Genomic DNA, 25,616 nt, shown 5'->3' with positions numbered 1-25,616 from the left:
GGGACTTTACACTCACACAGACACGTAGGTTGGATTTCTATAAACTTTATTTACAGCAGCCAGCGACACTTTACACAAACAGTTTATACAGGAAAAGACCGAAGGGGCAAGAACGTGATATCAAACATGCACATTACGAAGCACCAGGAAACTAAACATGTAGGTTTTAAAAGAACCCATAGATGCACCCCGGGGGCCACACCCCGGGGGCCACACCCCGGGGGCCACACCCCGGGGCCTTCAGACGACATGGTGCACACTGCGTGAGCTGAGTGAGTGGAGGCGGGACGGCAGCCGTGTGATGTTCTGTGTGGTTCGTGTTTTGGCGTCTCGTCTCGTGCGTGTGGAGCCACGAGGACCAGAAGCCGCTTTGTGGATCCAGATCAAGAAACAAGAGTCAGGTGATCAATGGCTGCGCGTTGGAGCGGCCGATCAATGCTCAGGTCTAACACGGTGCGTGCGGCTCGTTCGATCACATGACGCGGGTGTAGCTGGTCGCGTCACTAGCAGCAGTAACCCGACGCTCAGCCGACACCAGAGACGGGACCAAACGTGGGCCGGCTGATCGGCGGGCCGGGAGAAGGGACAGCGGGGGGGCCGTTTGGAGGAAACACTGAAGGTGGAGAATTAAGAAGAATGAAAACGCTGAGATAAGAAACAGAAAGAGGCTCAGCGTGCTCTTTAAGCTAAAATACAGAATCATCATTTTTACTTCTGAGTCAGATGCAAAACACGCAGGAGGGGGCGGGGCTGCACGAGGGCGGCTAGCGTTCACCCTGACCGCACACCGGAAGTCTCCTGAACGTTTAGCAGCTGGTGCTTCTTGAAAGAGGTCCTTCACAGACCACAATCTGTGTAAAACCTGGTTCAGTACAGAAAGACGAGCTGACAAAAGGCTGATATTTAAACGCACACCGGCGGCCTGCTGCGCACGTCGTGTTCCTGGAGGTCCTGGTCCGGAGGGGGGCGGGACTCTTCATTCTCCCTGTGACTGCATCTGTTTACAGAAGGCCTCAAACTGCTGCTGCTCCAGCTCCGTCATCACCTTGTTCAGCGCGTAGATCTGCAAACACAGAACGCAGGCAGGGATTATACACCTGAAAGACCAGGTCCCTCAGAGACCAGGACAGCGTCCGGCAGCAGATCCGGGATCATTAAACACCTCCGCTCTCTGTCGCTGTTTGAGCTCCTGCTGAGCGGACTTCTGTTTGGCTCGGTCTCCTCTCGTCGGGGTGGAGTTCAGCTTCGGCTTGTCTTTACGGCACGCCGGCTCCATGACGACCCGCTGGCTCTGACGGACACAGACACAACAACCCGTCACCTAAAAATATCACAACCCACGGCTGAACAGTTCATCCGTGTCAAAAGACGACCGGCCGGCGAACGAACGCCTTTTTAAAGGAAACGTCAACAAGTTCTGCCGAGTTTAAAACATCTGGTTTGGTGCAGAAAGTAATTAACGAGCCTCACATGACGACAGCTGAACCTCTTTCACGCTTTAATCTTCAGTCTGTGGAACTTTTAGTAATTATCAGAACCACCTTATTAATCCGAGGGAAAATTCTTTGCTCACTTTGCACATCAAAGAAATTTATAAGAGTTATTATGAACAGTTTTTACAGTATTAACAGCAGAGTAATGATTAACAGTAGCAGCGAATAAATAGTAGGAACAGTAAGTGCTGGTACCGTAGGGGACATTTACACCGGGGACGCCGGGGACATGTCCCCACCACCGCTTTTTAAAGCATAATTAGTTAAAAACCTTCTGAAATGCAGCTCACAGTTAAATAACAAATGAAAAAGCCTTCAGGAAAGTTTACAAGAAAACAGGCAATTAAAATATAGAAGAAACAAAAAAGTAACTTCAGCTTAAAAAACAAGCTGCTGATTCTAAAATGAGTCAGAAACTTTAACAAGTTCCTGTCGTCTCCCTGGATCAGGACCGGAGACCGGATCAGGACCGGATCAGGAGAAAAGATGAAACTTGTTCTAGATCTTTTGAAATGTGACCTGCTGCCTGAACATGAAGAGTCTGCAGGGGGAGGAAGCAGAGCCCTACCGGGGGCCCCTAGATGTCCCCAGCGTCAGGACAGGACTCTGCTCAGCACGTGGAGCTACGCGGCCGGTTGTTCTCTAAACGTGTCCTCTGGCAGTTTGTCTTCACCTGAGACCAGCGGCAGCTGTTTGTCAACAACGAGCCACTTACCGGCGGGAAACGGTCAGATCAGCTGATTCACGGGAAACCTCCGGTGGAGCTGCGGCCGATCGAACAGCTGATCGCAGAGTGTCACCGAATAACAGCTCCGCACTGAAGCGTCTGTGGAAAGGTTCCGGTTCCGGTTCCGGTTCTCTTCTTCTCCGTTGAGTTTTAATGGCGGTCGGCATCCTGAAATGTTTCCTTACCGCCTCCTCGTGGATGGAACAGGTTCTGCAGCTCAGAGTCGGTGTCTCTTCTCCTGATGTGTCCAAGAATCTGCAGCTTCCAGCTCCATCTTCATCCTCTCTGATCCTGTTTTAACAAAAGATCTTCAGCTTGAACACAGTGACATACAAAACAACAACCCCCCCCCCCCCCCCCCCCCATGCACGATACTGAAGTCAGGAGAACAAGACGAGAGACTCCAGTGTTATTTAGAAGAAATACTCATCCATGAAAAAGGCTACTTCCTCCCCCAGAAGATTTTGAGCATTAAACTCTTCAGTTCCTGCATTCTGAAGACGTTTTCTGCTCTAATTTGTGGTGGAAACGTCTTTATTTACATGAAGGGAAACAAAAGGTGGCCGGTGACAATTCAGAAAATAGAAACTGAACATAACGCAGTGATCGGCAGCTTGTATTTTTAGCCTAAGTTACTTTTTTTGGACAAGGCAGATCTGTTTCTTCTGTATTTACATACAGAGCATGTTTTCTTATTGTGCAAGCACAACTTTCTCATAGAATGAACATTTCTTGTTGCAAGCTAATTCTCAGAAAACTTTTAGCGAATGCTTTCAAACCGTGGTTGTCAGCTCAGCCACGACACTGAGCAGGTACTGGTGAATGAGTGAGGTTTATTGCAGCACACGGTGAAACTTACAGGTGAGGTGGTAAGCAGTCCAAAACACAACCGGTGAATAATCCAAAGTAATCCACAAAAAACACAGGAGGCACGAGTAACACCGGAGGCCTGTGGCAGGGAAACCACTAGACTAGAACACATGAACAACAACAACAATGAACTGGCAAGGAGTGAAAGACAGACAACCAGGCGAACAGGTGGTGAACCCACTTAAACAATCAGACAAGCACTGGAAGTAAAACATGACAACACACACCAGGAGCAGAAACTACAAACTAAAACAGGAAGTAAAGCATGTGGGAACACACAAGGACAGAGTTACCAAAGTAAAACCAGGGCAGGGAACTGGAACCAGGACAACACAAACATGGAGACATGGGACTAAGACTAAGACACAGACAAGGAGAGAACAGACAGGCACACAAACAAATAGAAACTGGAAGTAAAGAACCAACCACTCAAAATATGGAACCAGATGACAAAAACCTGACTTCATCGGTCTGGTGCAACACATTTTCTGTCCTACAGCGAGCTGAGGTCTCGTTAACTTCTGCTGAAACGATGTTCACTAAGCCCGACAGAAAAGGCTTAGGGTCCAGTAAAATTTGTTTTGAAATGATCTTCTGGATTATAACTCTTTCATCTTCCTGCGTTGACAACCAGTGAAACGTTTTGATTATAAATCCTCTCTGTATCTCAGCAGCATCTGTCTGAATGCCGTCTCCTTTCAGGGCCGTCGCTGCCAGCTCATCTTCTGTTTCTCTTCCTTTTTTTATTTTAACGGCTTTTTTATTTACGTCTATGTTTACCTGCAGTACCATCCGCTCAACCTGACGGTGTTTCTTCTTCTTCTGTCTTTACTGACATACAGCCAGCCGGTGTTGTGAAGTGAGGACTGAACTTTACTGTTCAGATGGTGAACAGACAGCAGCAAATTAGCCAGAAAATAATTTAAACCAAAAGGCAGAACTGTAGTCTGAGAATCAGGGCCGCAATCTGAGATTTTATATTTTTATTAAAATGTTGCCTGCATGATAATAAAGGCACAGGCTGAGATATCAGGTTGCTTTGAGTCACATGTGCATATGTCAGTGTTTCCTGCTGTCTCCACCTGTTGAGACTTTTAGAGATGTGGACCTTAAGACTGAATCACGCCTGCATGTGTGCTGCCTCAGCAGAGACCATCTCACAGGAGAGAAGCTGATCTTCAGGAGAAACAGATCTGAGAGCTGCACTCACTTTCATTTGTATACTTTAAAATGTTTTGTGTTCAGTTTCCACCGTAGATTGGTGCACCTTATGTAAACTGAGGTTCAGGAACAGGACCACGCCTCCCTCTTCCCCCTCACTGATTAAACCACCCGTGTCCCATCACACACACCTGCGAATCCAATCACCACCACATACATAAGATCGCCCAAACTCTCTCTCACTGTCTCAGTTCTCTAAACGTTCCCACGCGACGTTAGAACTTCAGCTCCACAGCAATCAACATTGTTGCTTACGTCGCCATGGACGAACTCCTCCTCACCACCTCGACGACGAGCTATTCCTCTTCCGATCCGCGGTTCCCGAACCCCGTTCATTGCCTCACCCACTCCTCGACGGCTCGGTCATCGTGACCGCAGTCCTTCACCTCCTCCCACCATACGGCCGCCCGCTCCTTCCCTCAGAGCCAGGTCGTATTACGCCTGCTCCCCCGTTGTCTGATGTTTCTAATTTGTTTTCCCTCTTCCTCTCATCCACGTCTCAGCAGGCTGCACTCTCTACCCATGCACGCACATCCCCTCATCCCAACATCCTGTCCTTCACTTCCTTCCAACACAGCCATCTCTTCCGAACAGGCGGCTCATTTCTTTTCTCATGCAGGTTCCTCCACCGCGGCTACAGCTAGCCAAGGCCAAGATCCTTTATGACAACGCTGCTCCTCTAAAACAATTTATCTCTTTGGGCTCTGAAACAACTCGAGCCACTAGATCTACAGTGCGAGGGGAGCAGGATCCCTAAACGCAGGACAGCATTTGGAAACTCTGCTTTTTCTGGTGTGGCCGCTCGTCAGAGGAATATGTTACCTACAGAGTTGTTTAAAAGTACAAGTTCTTACACGTTTACACGCCAGGCAAAGAAATGGCTTTTATTAAATCAATTTTGTTCCCATATGTGACCAGATGTATGTATGTGTGTATATAAGTGTGTGCTATATTTCCTTTTGTACATTTTTATTTTGTCATTGTAAATCTTATTATTCATGTATGTTTTTTATGTATCTTAACATCGGCCTGCAGGGACTACGGGTGAAAATTAGCTCTTGAGCTAAAACCCGGTACAATGCATCTTCCCCTTTGAGGTTAATGTTTATTGTACGTTGTCCCTGTTTCTCTAAATAAAAAAAAACACAATTTCCTCCTTTTCTTTCTCTGCCATTCGCCTTTTCCCTCTATCGTGACACAATTTGTTCACTTTTCCCCCATCGCAGGGCAGAGCTGGACGATTATCTTTCCATCATCCTGGACTTGGCATTGCGGTTCAGCGGAACGGGGTTTTTCACTTATCACGTCCATTTTGCTTCCCAAGCAGCCAGCCGCCTTCACCAGTTTAACCTCGGCACGTACTGGGGAGCCAGCGACACCAAACTCTACTGCTGGGTTTTTGCTGCTCGCTCCTCTCTCGCTTGTACCTTGGGCGGTGCCCCATCACACCCAGCGTCCATCCGCGTTATCACCGCTCCTGTTCCCCCCCCAATTACAACCCCACCTCCGTCCCTAGGCCCAGTTCCGCCGCTCCCCCACCTCCCCTCGTTCCTAAACATTTTTCGAGAACCAGCAGACCAGTAGGCCTGCAGCAGCTCTCGGTCCTCACCCTCTCAGTTTGGACAAACGAGGCAGGCCGCATGGTGTGCAATAACTTCAACGACTTGGGTTGCATCATGTCAGGCTGCCGTTTTCTCAACACTTGCTCCTTCTGCGGTGGCGCACATGCTCGTCACGGCTGCCCTCACAACCCCACCAAGCCCAGTCTATGACTAAGGCAATTTCTTAAAACACCCATAAATATCCCCGCCCTCGACCTTGGCGAACCACCCTGACCGCCAGTTTTTGAACTTCCTCATCAACGGTTTCACTTGCGGTTTCCACCCAGGCATCAAGGTTTTTCCCGGCCATTCCTTCTCTTGCCACAGAGTTTACCGCCTCCAGCCTCCACTACCATCCGAGTCAACACGCCACCATGGCCGACATTTCCATACACTGTCTTGTATCACCTCAAACGTAGCAAAATCAACCAGTACGGTCTACTGCAACCCATCTACCTCTTCCGACTCAATTCTTACCTCAGACCGTATAAACCCATACGTCTCTATGTGGACTCGAGACTAGCTATCCACGCTTCCCCGAGATCCTCTGTTCCTGACAGAGACAGGAAAAGTAGCCACACACTTCTGGTTTCACCAACAACTTTGAAGTGTACTGCGGGCATTCGTTCAGCATCAGAGACGCCTCCAGGCAGTCCACCCTCCGGGCCCTCGATCGTTCTGTAAATGCTGTTTCATCTCGTGTCAGGCTCAGACCCGGCACGTTGCACATATTTGTTGATCTTTGTTGTTGGATATTTTGATGTTGTCAGTTTATATGTTTATATGTACACAATATTCTCTTCTGTTGCGTTACTTCTGCACGGCACAGACCCAGAATAAAAATGTGTATATATCTGCAACGTTGTTCTTCCATTCCATATTTAGATGTGTCTACATTTATTTATGTCAACTGTATGTTTGTCTGCCTGCAGCACCGAGCAAATTCCTCGTATGTATAAAACACTACTTGGCAATAAAGCTCCTTCTGGTTCTGATTCTTTTCGTACAATCCCATCTCAGCTCCATTATAAGCAATAAACCATCTCAAATCTACGTCCTTCTTAGTGAAATCATGTTCATCGTATTTATCATCTGTTCCCTTTAAGTGGCCTAACAAAGCTCCGCCCCTTACCTGACTCACCCGAGACAGGAAACAGTAGTTATTCTTCATAACAGAGACACAGAGTGAAAAACAGATGATCAGATTCACCTTCAGATCAAACTAACAACTTCCTCTGAGTGAGTTCAGCTGCAAGAGAGAAAAACTACAACAACAAGAAGGGCTGTCATGACTGAATGTACTAATCAGTTTGATTCCCTGTGCTTTATTGGCATGCATGTTTAAGTTAAACAAATGTTTATGATTATTCTTTATTTATTTTTATCCTGAAGTTCATTGAAATCTGGTATTAAGAGATGGAATTTCTGAAATTTATTTTTCTCATGCTTCTATATTTATCACATTTCTCCACCTCAGCTGTCGTACAGGCCTCACAGACTCTATATTCTCTTGGTAACCAGGACTGCCTCCCTTTTTCAATTGCAAGGATGTGGTGACTGAGTCTGTACTTTCTGTACTATCAGTATGTTTTCAGTTTCATCAGAGACTAAACGGCTTCCAGATCAGAGGAGGGAGGGACGCCGTGAACGTTATGTTGACATAGTGATATGAGATCTCAGTGTGATGAATCATATTTATCATCTGTTTCCTTTAAGGTACAACACCCATCAGTGGCCTGACAAAGCTCCGCCCCTCACCTGACTCACCTGAGAAGCACCAGGAAACAATTCTTCCTCAATACAGACAAACCTGTTCAGCTTGTTCCTGTTCAGTTCTTAGAGAGAAGAGACGCAGCGACAGACAGATGGTAAGATTTACCTTCATTACAAAGCTGTGACTTCAACTGAGGGAGGTCAATTACAGGTTGAAATACTTACTGAAGTACTTCAACCTGCTGCTGACTGAAACACTCAGAGACTCAAAGTGAAAGTGAGGCAGCTTTCTACAGCAGGGAGGGAAACACAGCTGACTTCCTGTTGTAATCTGCTGTCTTCTGTGTTTTTTCAGCTTCAGAGACAAAATGGCTTCTAAATCAGAGGAGGAACTCTGCTGTCCGGTCTGTCATGAGGTCTTCAGAGATCCTGTTGTTCTGTTATGTAGCCACAGCTTCTGTAAAGTCTGTCTGAAGAGCTGGTGGACAGAGAAACAAGCACGTCAGTGTCCAGTTTGTGAGACAATATCTTCACTAGAAGAACCACCTTGTAACCTGGTGTTGAAGAACCTGTGTGAGGCCTTCTTACAGGAGAGAGATCAGAGAGCTTCAGAGGCTCTCTGCAGTCTGCACTCTGAGAAACTCAAAGTCTTCTGTCTGGACCATCAGCAGCCAGTGTGTCTCGTCTGCAGTGTTTCAGAAAAACACAGCAAGCACAGATTCAGACCCGTCGATGAAGCTGCACGACAACACAAGAAGGAACTTCAGGAAACTCTGGAGCCCTTAAAGGAGAAGTTAAAGGTTTGTGAACAAGTTAAAGTAAAGTGTGATCAAACAGCAGAACACATGAAGGTCCAGGCCCGACACACAGAGAGGCAGATTAAGGAGCAGTTCAAGAAGCTTCACCTGTTTCTAGAGGAGGAAGAGGAGGCCAGGATGGCTGCACTGAGGGAGGAAGAGGAGCAGAAGAGTCAGATGATGAAGGAGAAGATGGAGGCTCTGAGCAGAGAGATAGCAGCTCTTTCAGACACAGTCAGAGCCACAGAGGAGGAGCTGAGAGCTGAAGACGTCTCATTCCTGCTCAACTACAAGGCTGCAGTGGAAAGAGTCCAGCAGCGCCCCCTGCTGGATGATCCACAGCTGCCCTCAGGAGCTCTGATAGACCAGGCCAAACACCTGGGCAACCTGACCTTCAACATCTGGAGCAAGATGAAGGACATGGTCTCCTACACTCCTCTCATTCTGGACCCAAACACTGCTTATCCATATCTCATCCTGTCTGAAGATCTGACCAGTGTGAGAGGAGGAAACGAACAGCAGCTTCCTGACAATCCAGAGAGGGTTGATCATTACTACTGTGTCCTGGGCTCTGAGGGCTTTAACTCAGGGACTCACAGCTGGGATGTCGAGGTTGGAACCAGTACAGGCTGGACACTGGGTGTGTTAGCAGAGTCTGTCCAGAGGAAGGGAGACAACAAAGAGTCTGGATTGTGGGGAATAGAGTTGTCTGGAGGTAAATACTCAGCACGGTCACCATCAACACTCACTGCTCTCAAAGTCCGGAAGAAGCTCCAGAGGATCAGAGTGAATCTGGACTGGAACAGAGGAAAGCTGTTGTTCTCTGATCCTGATACTAACACAAACATAAACACCTTCACACACACTTTCACTGAGAGGCTGTTTCCATTGATTAGCCCTGTGGGTGAAGTGAAGATCTCAGCAGTGAAGGTCTGTGTGACAGTGGAACAGAGCAGTTAGAGATAAAGAGGATGATTATATTCATGATGTTGAAGGGAAAAGTCTCTGAATTTAACCTGTTTAGTTGCACCTGTCCTCCTGCTGTCTCATTATTCCAAACACATTTTAACATTTAACCAAACACATTTTAAAGACATTATTCCAATCACTTTATTTTCTTTCACTTGTTGTTTTTTATTGGTTGTATTTTCTGTTACTTGTTATTTAGTTTGACAATCAGCTTTTAGTTTCTGCTGTCGGCCTTTTCATATGTAAAATGCTTTCACTGAGTTTCTTTATGTTTTGCTTTGGTTTCGTTTTTTATCCACACTGTGCTGAATAAAAAGGTTGTTCATGTTTTATTATTGTGACTTGTGTGTGGAGCCATGAAGACTGTGTGGAACCAAATAAAGAAACAATGTTTGAGCAGCCGATCATTGTTCAGATCCAACACAGTCTACTTATTATTAATGATATTATTATAAAGCAGTTTTCTAAATGCACGTTTAACAGTCTCAAAATCAAATATGTTTCTGATGAAAATTAAAACATATTTATGATATGATGATTTATTACTGATTTCTGTGGCATTTAGGATTCATGTCTCGTAGGAATTGTATATTTCCTGGTGCAGAATTGAACAAATAAATGGACTGCAACAAACAGCTGTCTTTTGGTATTAATTTAAGGAAGACAGAAACAACAAAGTACTTAAAAAGATTCAGCTGGGTCAGACGTCTGCCACCTAGGGCAGGATCAGACATCAGGGGACAAAAATAAAATTTAAAGCAGCTCCATGATAATTCCACTTCCCATGGGAACAGAGAGGCATAACAGTTTCACAGATGTTCATCCACACACACAAACCCTGGTGTGGCCTAAAGATATAATTATCCAACCATGAATATAACATCAACAACGTGGAAATAATAAGTATATCAAACACTGTCAGTACATTAGGGCTGACCCCCAATAGTCGAAGATTCGATGCATCGATGGGCGGAGCCTGATTCAACTGTCAATCTCACAGTCGAAGCTTCGCAGTGAAACATTTGCCGCCATTTTGGCGATATGGGGGTGCTCAACCAGTTTTCTCCCAATAAGTTAATATAGTCTATAGCCTATTACAATATACGTTTCAACACTGAATGCTGTAAAAAAAAAAAAAAAACATGTAGAAGAAATAACTTTCAATAAATGCATATTATTATACTAACATTATAATTTTTATTTAATGTAATAATATTTATTTATAGACTAATCAATAGTTGTTACTACTCCAAGTCGTGGATATATTTTTTCTTTATCAAATGGTCAGAAAAAAAACAATAAAAATGCATAGATTTCATAAGATTACTGTATGCATACCCATCATGCTTACTGTCGTGCACTCACCCCCGAAAGGCCTGTTCTGAGCCAGTTATATTTACATAGTGACGTGTAAATTCAGTGTGATGAAATTAGATTTGGGAACACCAAATTTAAGCACACCATTTCCGTTCACCTCCTCTTGACTCAGCTTTCTCATGAGCCGTGACAAACCAATCGAAATCAATCTCCAACATTGGACTCAGCACTCGTTCCTAATCCATAGGACAGCGACATGTTCGACGAGCATCCAACATCAGTTATGGCGGATTCTTCTCTTAACAACCTCGTCTGAAACGTCGGCTGTGTTCAGCCATTCATATTCCCCGGTGCTCTCAGCCTACAGTCTCCAGCAATTCCAACATTGTCCATTCCAAGATCCCGGCTTCAGCACTCCAAGCCACAGCCACGACAAGCGAAGCTATCGCTACATGCGACCATCAAGCCAACACTCCGACTGTCCCTCCACTCCAAAAATTTCCGAGTAGACAGTCGTCCGGCTCAAAGAAGAACTTAACCAGAGGAACATCTCCTTTCATCACTCCAGTGTCCAACAGTACAAGGACACGCAACAACACACACAACTCTTCAAGCCGAGCTTCCCCAGCACTTCTAGGTCACCAGCGCAACTTCCGTGGCTTCCAATGATCCGCGGCGCATCCCATGGCAAAAGAAACTGAATACAACCCCACATCAGCCCTCAAACAGGGCCAGGTCGTATCAAACTCTGATGCACCCCAACCTCTTTCTCATCTCTTCTCTACTTCTTCACTCCAAGCTTCACTATCAACCTGAGCACATGCATCCCTCCATCCCAGCATCCTTTCTTCTTCCCTTGTTCCTACTTTCCCATCTCTTCTGGCTTCATCAGTCCTTCCTACCTCGATACCGGCTACCACATCCGTCCAAATACACATGCGGCCAAACTATTTCTCCTGTCTATCCTTTACCCCTCCCTTCCCCATACCCTACCCACCTCCCCCTCCCCATATCCCAAATGCATCCAGTGTGACTTTTCCACTTTCTCCACAGGTCCACCCACAGCCACTCCTGCCGGTTTTTCCACATATCCGTCCCCTTCTAATCACTTCACCTTAGCCACAACAACACCTCCGGTGCGCCCCGCGCCCCAGCCTGACCATCCCCAGTGTCACCCTCACTCAGGCAACAGATTCTCGCCGGTAACCACATTGACCTCGCTTCACTGATTAATCCATCCTTACATAACCCGCTTATTCCAAGGGAACTGCAAACTGCTCTCGGCCCTATCAAACCTAAGCAACCACTTCCTCACCAGCAGAATTTGGCTTCTCTTTTTCTTCTTTTCAGTTTTCCCCGACCGCAGGTCAGAGCTGGATGATTACCTGTCCCTGATCTTCGACCTGGCCTTGCGGTTCGGTGGCAACGGTTTCTACACCTTCCATGTCCTCTTTTCATCTCAGCCAAGGGACCTTTGCTGTGTGCCATCACATCCGGCCTCAGCATGCACCCTCGCCATCAATCACTCCTAAACCAGCCTGCACGCAGCCTACCACCCATGGCCCTCTCCCACAAGGCTTGGATAAGAAAGGAAGACCAGTCCTCTTCCAGACGGGGAGGATGATGTGCAACAATTTTAACAAACTAGGCTGCTCCGCTTCAAGCTGCAGATTCCCTCACACATGCTCTTTCTGTGGCGAAACCCACGCCAGAACAACCTGCCCCCACAACCCAACCAAGCACAACATGTGTGAGTATCTCAACAACCCATTCTAATCCATGCACTTGCCACATCCTTGAAGAATCACCCAGATCGTCAGTTTGTTTGTTTGTTACCTCATACAGGGCTTCACACATGGCTTCTACTCGGGCTTGCAAGCCTTACCTCATTCATCCTGTGACTTGCAGTCAGCCGTCACCCAGACACATTCGACAAACTCCTGGCTAAAGAAGTCAAAGAAATCTTCATGATGTGCCCACTGTTTCCTACGTTCAGAATAAGTCCATGAATCAACAGTCTCATCTCGACTCAGTATTCCTCTAGGCATTCTTGCCCTCTGAGAAAATCTACGCTGTTTCCTTACTAATTTCCAATTTCCTTCTGGCTCACCATTGCACCAAACGCCAACTTCTCTCACTACTAGGACACTTAAACTACGTCACCCGGATCATCCCACAAGGTCAGTCCTTCCTGTTATATCTCCTTCCCACAGCCACCTCTGTCCCATCTCTCCATGCAAGATGGAGCTAGAACTGTGGCACCATTTCCTTTCATCCTGGAACGGCATTTCCTTTTTCCACGATGACCACGTCACCAAACCTGAAGACATTCATCTCTTCACAGTTGCTGCCCCTTCTGTCGGCTTTGGCGGCTACTACTTGGTAGTTGGTTCTCTCCTTCCTCCACCATTTACAAAATGTACACAGTCATTATCGCAGGCATTCCTTGGGGGTCCAAATGGTCCAAGAAAACCATTGCAATCTACTCCGACAACAGTGCAGTGGTAGACATAGTTAACAGGGGATGGTCCCATTGCCTAGACATAATGCAATGCCTTCACGGCTCTCCTTGGTTTCAGCACAGCACCAATTCATCATCCGAGCACCCCATATCCCAGGCCACAAAAATACAATTGCTGACTCTCTTTCTTGTTTCTCCTTACAGAAATTCAAGCAATTGGCGCCAGCTTCCGATCCCTTTCTGACTCCAGTCCCACCTTTTTTTGCGACCATCTTCAACTAACGCCACGGCTAGAACGCCTGGAAATGACTTCCAGAGACACCATCACAGCTATGTTCCACTCACACATTAGCATGCTAACTAAAGGCCTCTGCAAGATCGAACCACGTCCCTTGCCAAAACGTTTACCCCTCACTTCAGACCTCTTGGCATGCTGCATTTCGACCGTCCGATCTGGTTATCTGACTCTGTACGTGGACAGAATCCTAGAATCCATGTTTCTACAGGCATTTTTTGGCTTTAGTTTATCACCTCCAGCCTCCACTAGCATCCGAGTCTACACGCCACCATGGCCGACTTTTCCATACATTGTCATTTATCACGTTGCAAAATCAACCAGTACGGTCTACTGCAAACCATCTACCTCTTCCAACTCAATTCTTACCTCAGTCCGTATGAACCCATATGTCTCTATGTGGACTCGAGACTAGCTATCCACGCTTCCCCTGAGATCCTCTGTTCGTGACAGAGACAGGAAAAGTAGCCACACACTTCTGGTTTCACCAACACCTTTGAACTGTACTGTGGGCATTCGTTCCGCATTGGAGACGCCTCCACCGCCTCCAGGCAGTCCACCCTCCGGGCCCCTGATTCTGGACCCATGGAGAATAGAGTTCTATGAAGATAAATACTTTGTAGAGTCATCACCAGCCCCACTCACTGATCTCAGTGTGCAGAAGAAGCTCCAGAGGATCGGAGTGAATCTGGACTGGAACAGAGGAAATCTGCCGTTCTCTGATCCTGATACTAACACACACATACACACCTTCAGACACACTTTCACTGAGAGGATGTTTCCGTACATAAACACCGTGGCTGAAGTGAAGATATCAGCAGTATAGGTCTGTGTGACAGTGGAATAGAGCAGTTATCTTGTTTTTGGGAATGATATTTACCTCCTCTCATCTTGCCGGAGTCTTGCGCTGACCGCTCGGAACATGGACCACCTGCCGAGTGCTTGAACCAAGATGTTGATGGGGCAGGTCTCTGTAACGAGCTCAACAGTCTCTGAATATTCATGATGATGTTGATTTCTTAAAGGGAACAGTATCTGAATTTAACCAGTGAAGCTGCACCTGTCCTCCTGCTGTCACATTATATCACCATGACGTGTGCATGCTTCTGACTTATTGATTTATTTGGCCCTGCCACAGAAAATAAATGAATCATAATGAGTTTGCTCTTATCTGTATCTGTTAATTCTCTACAACGAAAGCATTACGTTTCTCTGATGTTGACACTCATATGTTAACAACTAGATTGAACTGTTGGTTGTAATAAATGTTTCCTCCATCTCCCACTGCTCTGGCCTCCTGTTTATGGAAACCTTTAACCCATTTACTGAATATGCCAACAACTACAAGACAGTGTTTTATTTATTTTGTTCAGTCCATCATAAGGTATGGAAAGATATGGATTATTACAGCATCAGATGTTGATTTGGTCTACAGTAGTTGTTTTGCTCAACAATCTCTTTAATACAGCTCTGGATAGAAAGTAGCATGTCTCACCATCTCTGAATGAGTCTTTACCTTGGAGCTCACAGTGTCTGATAACACAAACAGACCATGTGGTCTGTGGCCAAACACCTGGACCATGTTTTGGAAAAAAGGGTTAACCAACAACATGGAAACGAGCTGACAGCGTCAGATCTAGCTTCTTCTGTGGGAATGGGGTCAGTCTGTTAGTGTGGATAACATTTGATCTTTGAAATGGCAGCAGCAAATAGACAAACATCTAGTTCAGTATAAAATAAGCAACAGGACAGCAAAGCACCAGGCATCTGGTTCCCCACGACATGTAGTGTCAAACCAGGTAATGTAACCGTCATTTGGTCAAAAACCAAAGTAGGAACGTGGGTCAGAGTTCAGGGGCAAGTAACCATCTGGCTCAGCCGAAGACAACCCTCACAGTGAGCCACTGGAGAGGTGAGAGCTGGCATGACTAAAAGTGCCTGTGCCCAAGTTTAAAGTCCTCCGTAAAAGGGACTGGCTAGCTTAGATGATGGGCTAAAACCAACCTTGCTGTACTGGCAGCAGTCCAGAGTCGGCCATCCAGTCTGTGTATAAAAGGTTCCAAACATCTGAGAAGTAAGAAGCTGTCATCCAGTTAAAATGTGTAGACAAAAAGATAGGAACCTAAACAAATGTGTCTTAAAACCGGGTAAAATATTAAATCAAAGGCAGAGCTGGATCTTGATTTGTTTTCTTTCTCACAGTATGAAGCAACTGGGGATCAGCACCTCCAGGTGTGAGGCCACGGTTCTCTGCTGGAAAACTGGAGTGAGTTGCTGCCCCAAGTGAAGTTTAAGTATCTCGGGATCGAGTGACGGCAAAATGGAGCAGGAGATGGACAGGCAGACTGGTGCATCAGCAGTAATGCGGGCATTGTACCGGACCGTTCAAGAGTCAAGAAACTGGCTGCATTGCTAAGTATCAGGAGTAAGTATGTTTGCAACCTATGGTTAGTAACAAATATTGGAAAGTTTGACGTAACATGTAAATAATAAGGAATTCTTTCAATCTTTTTTCGTTTCGTAATTAGGCAACAGTTCACTCTTAACTTGCCAAATGTGCTGTATTTAAAACTGGACAAAACTCAGCAGATGTATATAAACTCTGTTGGCTGTGCTCTCAGAGGTTTCCCAACAAAAGCAGCAGCAGGAAAGAGTGCAGTTGTTCCATCAGTTCCTTCAAAGCTGTCTACAGCTCTCTAACTACAGTAGGTCTGACCACAAGATGTCACTCTTGTCTAATAATCCAGTTATACATGTTAGAGTACGCATGAGTTTGTGTTAACACAAATATTTCGGGCATGTTGTAACGGTTTAGTACGCAACTATTTTGTTATTTGCGTATTTTATGGGGTGCCAGTCAGGAACAAACAAACACACACAAACGTATGCCTGTTACAAGGATATATATACCATATATTGCCAAAAGTTTGGGTCACCTGCCTTTACATGCTCATGAAGGTTCATGACATCTCATTCTTAATCCGTAGGGTTTGATATGGAGTTGGCCCGCCCTTTGCAGCTACAACAGCTTCAGCTCTTCTGGGAAGGCTGTCCACAAGTTTAGGAGTGTGTTCATGGGAATTTTTGACCTTTCTTCTAGAAACGCATTTGTGAGGTCAGGTGCAGATGTTGGACGAGAAGACCTGGCTCACAGTCTCCGCTCTAATTCATCCCAAAGATGTTCTATCGGGATGGGGTCAGGACTCAGGCCAGTCAACTTCTCCACACCAGACTCGCTCATCCAGGTCTTTATTGACCTGCTTTGTGCACTGGTGCGCAGTCATGTTAGAACAGGAAGGGGCCGTCCCCAAACTGTTTCCACAAAGTTGGGAGCATGAAATGGTCCAAAATGTCTTGGTATGCTGGAGCATTAACAGTTCATTTCACTGGAACTAAGGGGCAAAGCCCTGAAAAACAACCCCACACCATAACCCAAACTTTTCACTTGGCACAGTGCAGTCTGGCAAGTACCGTTCTCCTGGCAACCAGAGAACACGTCTCCACTGCTCTAGTGTCCAGTGGTGGCGTGCTTTACACCGCTGCATCAGACACTTTGCATTGCACTTGGTGATGTAAGGCTTGGATGCAGCTGCTCGGCCATGAAGCTCTCGACGCACTGTTTCCCCAATGGACTTATTGCTGAGAGCGACCCATTCTTTCACAAATGTTTGTAGAAGCAGTCCGCAGCCTTGTTGCTTGATCTTACACACCTGTGGCCATGGAAGTGACTGGAACACCTGAATTCAATGATTCGGAGGGGTGTCCTAAAACTTCGGCAAAATAGCGTAGATATACGACAATTTCTGTCCACATAGAATTAAACCATAAGTAGCAGGAAGAAGCTTCAACAATCCTGGTTCACAGTGATTAGAAATTATACTGTACACCAAAATAGACACAGGCAATCAACATTCAAGATAACGTGCATTCATAGACTTTCTACCAGTTCAGGAAAACACAACCAACACTTGTGGTTATACATCCATTGAAACACAAGAAAAAGTTTTCAGTTCATCAATAAATATTCCCAAAGTAATACAAAAAAAACAAATACTTATGGGCAAAGCCACAGAAAAACACTGATACTCACAGTGTGGAGCTTGGGCAACTTGTTTTACCACTCACAAACAGGTGGAGTTAAGAATAAGGAGGATGTGGTGCAGGCATGATGGCGAGGAACAAGAAGACAGAGACGTGCTGGAGATACAAGCCCTTCCAGAATATTTTCTGTCTGTCTGACTCCACTAAGCCCGTACGGTGTTCTTTTCAAAGAAACATTGTCTTATGACCCAAATGTATCATCACGCTCCTAATCTGAACCCTTATGTCCCCACAACTTTTCAACACAAAGTGACGCCCTTGTCTACAGGAACCTGGTCTGTAAGTTTTCCTTTGGCCCATGGACACAACTTATGTTAGAATGGTGTCTGCCCCTCATATACATTGGCACTAGGAGGAGATAATCTAATCGATCTGTGTCTCTTCAATCATTTCTGTGAGCTTGTTTTTAACACCCCATTAGCTCTTACAACAGCAAACTCAACCCTCTGGATGACAACATGGCACAATGTCACTTCAGATCAATGCTTGTTTTTTCTGCTCTCCTTGGAATGATGTCCTGTAACAAATGTTTAGCAGTTGATTTTGCATCTGCACGTTTACAGTAAAAAGCTCTAGACAACACATTGACTAGACAATACTTGTCTATCTGGAGTTAGCTCAACAACAGTTATTGAAATAGACTCTTGTGGATGGAAAATGTAATTGAGTTGCAAGTGAGATAACTGCTGGTGTGCAGGACTTCTTTATCACCGCTCTCCACCTGGAGTGTCGGCCAGAACATTACTTAAAGCCGTGATGCACTTCTGAAGTACCAGCACAGGCCTAGACTTTACACAGGAAATGAGAATTAGAGTCGCGATCGAAGGATGGTTCAACGTGTTACAGCGATACCTGTGTGTGTGGTTTTCCTTCAATAAACAAAAGTACAATCCAGTTTAAATAATAAATAGTGTTACACATAGTGTACTAGCACAATATTTACTGCTGGGGATTTGTACATGCAAGTATGCATACAGTATGCAGTTCACTATTTGATGCTAGATTAAAAGTCACCATAAAAATGTCCTTAAGGCAATCTTTTAATGTCTTAATGTATTTTTATAGTAAAATTAACTATCTATAGATGCCATTTAAAGGCCATAATTCAATCTAAATGAACGTATCAAACTGGATTATTTTAATATGTCTGTAACTTACATGCAGGCAGAGGTAAGCTGCTGTTCAGCATCCAGTACAGACAGGAGGTTGTTTTATTTTATTTCAGAATGATCATTATGTGACTTTGTGACTTTGTCTTTTTGGTAAAAAGAGCCAGAGAAATCCCCACAGCCTCCCTGGCATGATGCATACTGGCCTGTCAGTAACACAGTGCTGCTCCCCTTCTTCACTGGGACAGGGAGGCTACAGTTCTGGGCAGACTGGGCTGCTGCTGACTCATCTGTTGTTAGTCTGCTAAAAGGGGCGGGGACATGATTTATATGAATATCTTGCTAAACTTTTCCCTGAACTGATTAAATGTTGATGAAATGTAGGCTAACACCAGTCTAGCTAGCTTATTTCACTGTGGACATGAAGGTTAACACCACTCACAGACTCTTGGTGTAAAACTGGCTTACAGAGTGACACCATTTCCTTTTCCTCTCTCTCTTTCCTTTTTTGAAAACCAGAGTTTGGTTACTAGGCAACATTGTGATCACTTTATTTCTGGCTCATCTACTGACTACAGCTAAACACGTCACTGATGAGCATGCTGAGGCCGGACCAAACCATTTCATGCAGATACAGGGGTGGGTCGGTCAATATGGAGGTTTACTTTTTGGTCAATGGGGATATTTAACTTTTATTGCCAAAAACAAAGAGATCATTCATTTTATTATGATATTTAAAATACTCAATGATGATGGTTTATATAAATATAATTTGGTTTTAGTTTTTACCTATTTTTTGGAATTGTCCTAACTTTTCCCCCTACATCATACAACACTCGTATCTTAATCTGAACAGGAATACATAAGAATATTCTTTATAACGTACAACATAAATCGATGCAATATAACCACCACACTGTAATTAACGCCCTCTAAACAGCCTAGCATGCACTTAGTGATTCATTTATCTCAAAGGATCTACAGTATCTGAACTCACTCAACCTGATCTATCTCACAGCCTAAACTAAAGAGTACAGAATAAATACCAGACAACGTCAGAGTAGGTTGAGAGTCTCTTGTACAGCGTTGCCTTGTGTTACTTACCCTACTTACTTCTGACATATTAAGGAGGCCTAAAACAGGAGCAGAATCTAAAGCTTCCTTCAGCTTCACAAGAGTCAGTCCGGTCACATGTGTCATTAAGGACTCCCCAGACTTGAAGCGCAGGCTGCTCCTGGTTCTTTGGAGGCGGCCCGGCCGGCACCTGCTCCTGTCTCTCTGTCTCTGGTCTGGCCGAGTCCTGTTCCTCTTGTCCAGCCTCCAGAAGAGATTTTCCTTCCCCGCCGACCTCCAGAGAGGTTTCTCTGGTTTTGCATCAACCACTCTCTCTGTTCCCTGCTCCATTTACAATTTTGTGTTTTGGAAAATAAATTAAGTTATTAATATGTTAGTAATGGTATGACAGGTGATAGCAGTGCTGCTATTGTTGTCATGTTTTACATTTTTCTTTAACATTTTTTAAAACAAGGTAAAATAAATGTGTTTCCTTGGTGTTCTTTCCGTTAAAGTTATGTTGACATGATGACATGTGATCTCAGTATTCTGTCCTCAGTGTGTGTGACTGTACACAAGGCTCTTTACTGTTGTAATTCTCATGAAGGACTTTTGTAAAACTGAAATGATACAGAGAGATAGCACCAATCACTGAATGCTGTTCAAACACGCCAGACATCAACAGACATAAAATAATCTACAGGTAAGCTACAAAGTTGTAACATACACGTATTACATTCAGCTGGTACGTTGATAGCTGTAAATAACTTATATTGTACGTGCAGCTCAACAGCTAAACTAATAGAAACTATTCAGGGGGAGAAAGTAACAAACTAAATGCAAAGTTCTAACAGAACATGACACTCCCTGCCTGGTATTGATTAAATACCACTATACGAATAACCTTATCGTGTCTGAATAATAGGGGGAACTAAATCAGTTTGTTTCCTCTGCACTCTTGAGAAGGATCGTCTCAGAAACAGGTCTCAGCAAGGTCCTCGCTAACCCAGATCTTGTGACCTTGAGTTTGACGTTCCCATCTTCATCAGGGAATGTCTTTGTAACCAGAGGTATGGGCCATTCGTTCCGTTTCGCCTGGTTATCCTTAAGCAGGACCAGGTCACCTTTCTCAATGTTAGACCGTACGTCCTGCCCCTCGCTTCGGCTTTGCGGCATAGGAAGGTACTCACGTCTCTATCTGCTCCAAAACGTGTTGGCCAGATGCTGCAACCGTCTCCACTGCTGGCGGTGAAAATCTGTGCTGTCAAAGGTTCCCGGAGGAGGAGGGTAAGTACACATCTTGTGCCAGAAGTGTGTGACAGTTTGACTTACGGGTTTCTTTTGGGGTGCCAGTCAGGTTTCTCTCCTGACACGTTAGATATTTTATAATTTTACACAGAATAATATTTAATGTAATAATCAATAATGTTTTGGACCCTCACGTAATGATTGGGACCACAAATCAAAGAGGGTCGAACTGTTCACAGTGGCTAGAACGCCCCTATGGGTAAACGGCTTCTCGGTGGATGCTTTTCTGAAGGTGAAGATGTCAGGTTTAAGATCCAGCTGAGCCCTAAGCTGCGTTGAATGAGGGCTGAATTGTCATTGAAGTCCAGGTTCTGCAAACCCTTTGCATGGTCTTCTGGTGGGAAGGCGTCCAAGATGTCAGAGTGGTTCGACGCTATTTTGTGGAGGCGTAAATTTGAGCCGGCAAGCATCTGCTGGTAGAGACTTGAGGCCGTTATCATCGTAGAAGGTGCGCTCCACAAAGTGTTGGGACTCTGAGCCATACTAACTTGGTCCATGTTGCGCTGCGCGATGAAGACCATAGATGTCTACTGCTGGCGAAGGGCTGTTGCCGAACACATGGACTTTCCTCCTGTACTCAACAATCTCCTTGCCAGGTTCATTGTCCTTGAACCATAGGAACCGAAGGAAGTCTCGGTGGTCTTCTCTGACAGTGAAGGTGCATCCACTTTATATTTATCATCTGTTCCCTTTAAGATGAAACACATCAGTGGACTGACAAAGCCCCCCTCCCCCTCACATGACACATGACAAACCAGGAAACAGTTTGTTCCTGTTCATTTCTCAGAGAGAAGAGACACAGCGACAGACAGACGGTAAGATTTACCTTCATTACAAAGCTGAGACTTCAACTGAGGGAGGACAGTTACAGGACAGAGTACTGAAGTACTTACTGAAGTACTTGAAGTACTTCAACCTGCTGCTGACTGAAACACTCAGAGACTCACAGTGAAAGTAACTGAGGCAGCTTTCTACAGCAGGGAGGGAAACACAACTGACTTCCTTTTGTAATCTGCTGTCTTCTGTGTTTTTTCAGCTTCATCAGAGACAAAATGGCTTCTAAATCAGAGGAGGCTCTCTGCTGTCCGGTCTGCCATGAGGTCTTCAGAGATCCTGTTGTTCTGTTATGTAGCCACAGCTTCTGTAAAGTCTGTCTGAAGAGCTGGTGGACAGAGAAACAAGCACGTCAGTGTCCAGTTTGTGAGACAATATCTTCACTAGAAGAACCACCTTGTAACCTGGTGTTGAAGAACCTGTGTGAGGCCTTCTTACAGGAGAGAGATCAGAGAGCTTCAGAGGCTCTCTGCAGTCTGCACTCTGAGAAACTCAAAGTCTTCTGTCTGGACCATCAGCAGCCAGTGTGTCTCGTCTGCAGTGTTTCAGAAAAACACAGCAAGCACAGATTCAGACCCGTCGATGAAGCTGCACGACAACACAAGAAGGAACTTCAGGAAACTCTGGAGCCCTTAAAGGAGAAGTTAAAGGTTTGTGAACAAGTTAAAGTAAAGTGTGATCAAACAGCAGAACACATGAAGGTCCAGGCCCGACACACAGAGAGGCAGATTAAGGAGCAGTTCAAGAAGCTTCACCTGTTTCTAGAGGAGGAAGAGGAGGCCAGGATGGCTGCACTGAGGGAGGAAGAGGAGCAGAAGAGTCAGATGATGAAGGAGAAGATGGAGGCTCTGAGCAGAGAGATAGCAGCTCTTTCAGACACAGTCAGAGCCACAGAGGAGGAGCTGAGAGCTGAAGACGTCTCATTCCTGCTCAACTACAAGGCTGCAGTGGAAAGAGTCCAGCAGCGCCCCCTGCTGGATGATCCACAGCTGCCCTCAGGAGCTCTGATAGACCAGGCCAAACACCTGGGCAACCTGACCTTCAACATCTGGAGCAAGATGAAGGACATGGTCTCCTACACTCCTCTCATTCTGGACCCAAACACTGCTTATCCATATCTCATCCTGTCTGAAGATCTGACCAGTGTGAGAGGAGGAAACGAACAGCAGCTTCCTGACAATCCAGAGAGGGTTGATCATTACTACTGTGTCCTGGGCTCTGAGGGCTTTAACTCAGGGACTCACAGCTGGGATGTCGAGGTTGGAACCAGTACAGGCTGGACACTGGGTGTGTTAGCAGAGTCTGTCCAGAGGAAGGGAGACAACAAAGAGTCTGGATTGTGGGGAATAGAGTTGTCTGGAGGTAAATACTCAGCACGGTCACCATCAACACTCACTGCTCTCAAAGTCCGGAAGAAGCTCCAGAGGATCAGAGTGAATCTGGACTGGAACAGAGGAAAGCTGTTGTTCTCTGATCCTGATACTAACACAAACATAAACACCTTCACACACACTTTCACTGAGAGGCTGTTTCCATTGATTAGCCCTGTGGGTGAAGTGAAGCTGTCAGCAGTGAAGGTCTGTGTGACAGTGGAACAGAGCAGTTAGAGATAAAGAGGATGATTATATTCATGATGTTGTTGATTTCTTAAAGGGAAAAGTCTCTGAATTTAACCTGTTTAGTTGCACCTGTCCTCCTGCTGTCTCATTATTCCAAACACATTTTAACATTTAACCAAACACATTTTAAAGACATTATTCCAATCACTTTATTTTCTTTCACTTGTTGTTTTTTATTGGTTGTATTTTCTGTTACTTGTTATTTAGTTTGACAATCAGCTTTTAGTTTCTGCTGTCGGCCTTTTCATATGTAAAATGCTTTCACTGAGTTTCTTTGTGTTTTGCTTTGGTTTCGTTTTTTATCCACACTGTGCTGAATAAAAAGGTTGTTCATGTTTTATTATTGTGACTTGTGTGTGTGGAGCCATGAAGACTGTGTGGAACCAAATAAAGAAACAAGAATCTATTCCTCAATAATGAAATGTTTCTGCCTCTTCTTTTTTATATTATTGTAAAAATGGGCATATTATATATTGGTATATTCCATTTAAAGACATTCATTGAATCTGTAAGGTTTTTTAAAAATGTTTTTTGTATAGTAATATTTTCTTTGTATTGAACACTATATTTATGGTGGGTGTGGCAAACTCCAAATTTTTAATAAATTATTTGGGTCGCTGTTTGGCTGCCCACAAGAGTAAAAAATTAAAAAATTAAAAAAGGCTACAGCACATTGGCTCAAAGAACCACAACTACCTAATTAATATTATTTCAATTATTGTTGAAATTTTTTACTTTGTTCAGACTTCATGCTGGTTCCCTTCTTTTCTAGACCATGTCAGATCTAGCTTCTTCTGTGGGAATGGGGTCAGTCTGTTAGTGCAGATAACATTTGATCTTTGAAATGGCAGCAGAAAACAGACAAACATCTAGTTATAAAATAAGAAACAGGACAGCAAAGCACCAGGCATCTGGTTCCCCCCAACATGCAGTGTCAAACCAGGTAATGTAACCGTCTTTTGGTCAAAAACCTACGTAGGAACGTGGGTCAGAGGTCAGGTCTTGGTCGTCCCTGAATACGGGCAGACTGTGTCAAAAGGGTTCAGTTCAAGTCAGTCAGGTGCACTGTTTGACCCCATGAATCATGGGAGAGAGATTATCTCTAGCCTGGATTAGTAATTAGGATCCTTGTCTACAGAATCATCATCACCTCTTTATGGTGGTTTTGGAACAGATGAAAAAGGCTTGTATGCATCGGGAGAGAGAGATTTTCTCCCCACTGTGATCCCAGATCCCAGGTTTATCTTCTCTGTTCAGATTTCAAAAAGACAGATTAGCCTTGTGTGGGGCCATTGTGGCTATGATGACATTTGATCCATCCATCGTCAACCGCTTATCCTGCGTACAGGGTCGCGGGGGGGCTGGAGCCAATCCCAGCTGACATCGAGCGAAAGGCGGGGTCCACCCTGGACAGGTCGCCAGTCCATCGCAGGGCCACACATAGAGAGACTCACACTCACACCTGAGGACAATTTAGAGACACCAATTAGCCTAGCCTGCATGTCTTTGGACGGTGGGAGGAAGCCGGAGCGAACCCACGCTGAGGTGAGCCACGCTGCAGTAACCTGACTGCTGTCCATCAGCTGAGTCTCAAATCCCTCATCCATCCCTCTGTTGCCAAGTTGTTGTGCAGAATCGAACAAATTAATGGATGACAACAAACTGTCCAGTCTTTTATTTATTGTCAGAAGAAAGGAACAAGGACGTTCTCAAAAAGATTCAGCTGGGCCAGACGTCATCAGAGATCTGGCCCCCAGCAGGAGAGTCTCAGACATCTGGCCCCAAGCAGGAGAGTCTCAGACATCTGGCCCCAAGCAGGAGAGTCTCAGACATCTGGCCCCAAGCAGGAGAGTCTCAGACATCTGGCCCCAAGCAGAAGAGTATCAGACATCTGGCCCCCAGCAGGAGAGTCTCAGACATCTGGCCCCCAGCAGAAGAGTCTCAGACATCTGGCCCCAAGCAGGAGAGTCTCAGACATCTGGCCCCAAGCAGAAGAGTCTCAGACATCTGGCCCCAGCAGAAGAGTCTCAGACATCTGGCCCCAAGCAGAAGAGTCTCAGACATCTGGCCCCAAGCAGAAGAGTCTCAGACATCTGGCCCCCAGCAGAAGAGTCTCAGACATCTGGCC

At 45.3% G+C, this 25,616-nt stretch overlaps 3 protein-coding genes across 5 annotated transcripts; 2 read left to right on the top strand and 1 right to left on the bottom strand.

Annotated features, from left to right (window-relative positions):
- Positions 1-29: 29 nt before the first annotated feature.
- On the bottom strand, positions 30-3,196 carry LOC119886675 (small vasohibin binding protein). 3 transcript variants are annotated; one of them, XM_038697574.1, is made up of 4 exons: positions 3,080-3,196; positions 2,406-2,511; positions 1,163-1,291; positions 30-1,063 (listed from the first exon to the last, which is right to left on the bottom strand). In XM_038697574.1, the coding sequence occupies exons 3-4, from the start codon at positions 1,274-1,276 to the stop codon at positions 977-979; spliced, it is 201 nt and encodes a 66-aa protein (XP_038553502.1). In that variant the 5' UTR covers positions 1,277-1,291; positions 2,406-2,511; positions 3,080-3,196; the 3' UTR covers positions 30-976. The 3 variants fall into 3 exon arrangements, with proteins under 3 accessions (XP_038553502.1, XP_038553501.1, XP_038553503.1); XM_038697573.1 differs by lacking the exons at positions 2,406-2,511; positions 3,080-3,196 and adding an exon at positions 2,209-2,399; XM_038697575.1 differs by lacking the exons at positions 2,406-2,511; positions 3,080-3,196 and adding an exon at positions 2,062-2,178.
- Positions 3,197-7,591: 4,395 nt separating this feature from the next.
- Positions 7,592-9,395, top strand: LOC119886766 (nuclear factor 7, brain-like). Its single transcript, XM_038697712.1, has 2 exons — positions 7,592-7,780; positions 7,981-9,395. Exon 2 carries the CDS (start codon positions 7,994-7,996, stop codon positions 9,380-9,382), a length of 1,389 nt encoding a protein of 462 aa, XP_038553640.1. The 5' UTR covers positions 7,592-7,780; positions 7,981-7,993; the 3' UTR covers positions 9,383-9,395.
- A 7,260-nt stretch (positions 9,396-16,655) lies between these two features.
- LOC119885756 (E3 ubiquitin-protein ligase TRIM39-like) lies at positions 16,656-23,905 on the top strand. The gene is made up of 4 exons (XM_038695974.1): positions 16,656-16,736; positions 20,838-21,014; positions 21,786-21,850; positions 22,072-23,905. Exons 1-4 carry the CDS (start codon positions 16,656-16,658, stop codon positions 23,474-23,476), a joined length of 1,728 nt encoding a protein of 575 aa, XP_038551902.1. The 3' UTR covers positions 23,477-23,905.
- Positions 23,906-25,616: the final 1,711 nt, after the last annotated feature.

This window comes from Micropterus salmoides, unplaced genomic scaffold, assembly GCF_014851395.1.
Source record: "Micropterus salmoides isolate LMB-PRFRI ecotype aquatic unplaced genomic scaffold, ASM1485139v1 Ms_hic_scaffold_4, whole genome shotgun sequence".
NCBI lineage: Eukaryota > Metazoa > Chordata > Actinopteri > Centrarchiformes > Centrarchidae > Micropterus > Micropterus salmoides.
This window is presented reverse-complemented; position numbering and strand designations above follow the sequence as displayed.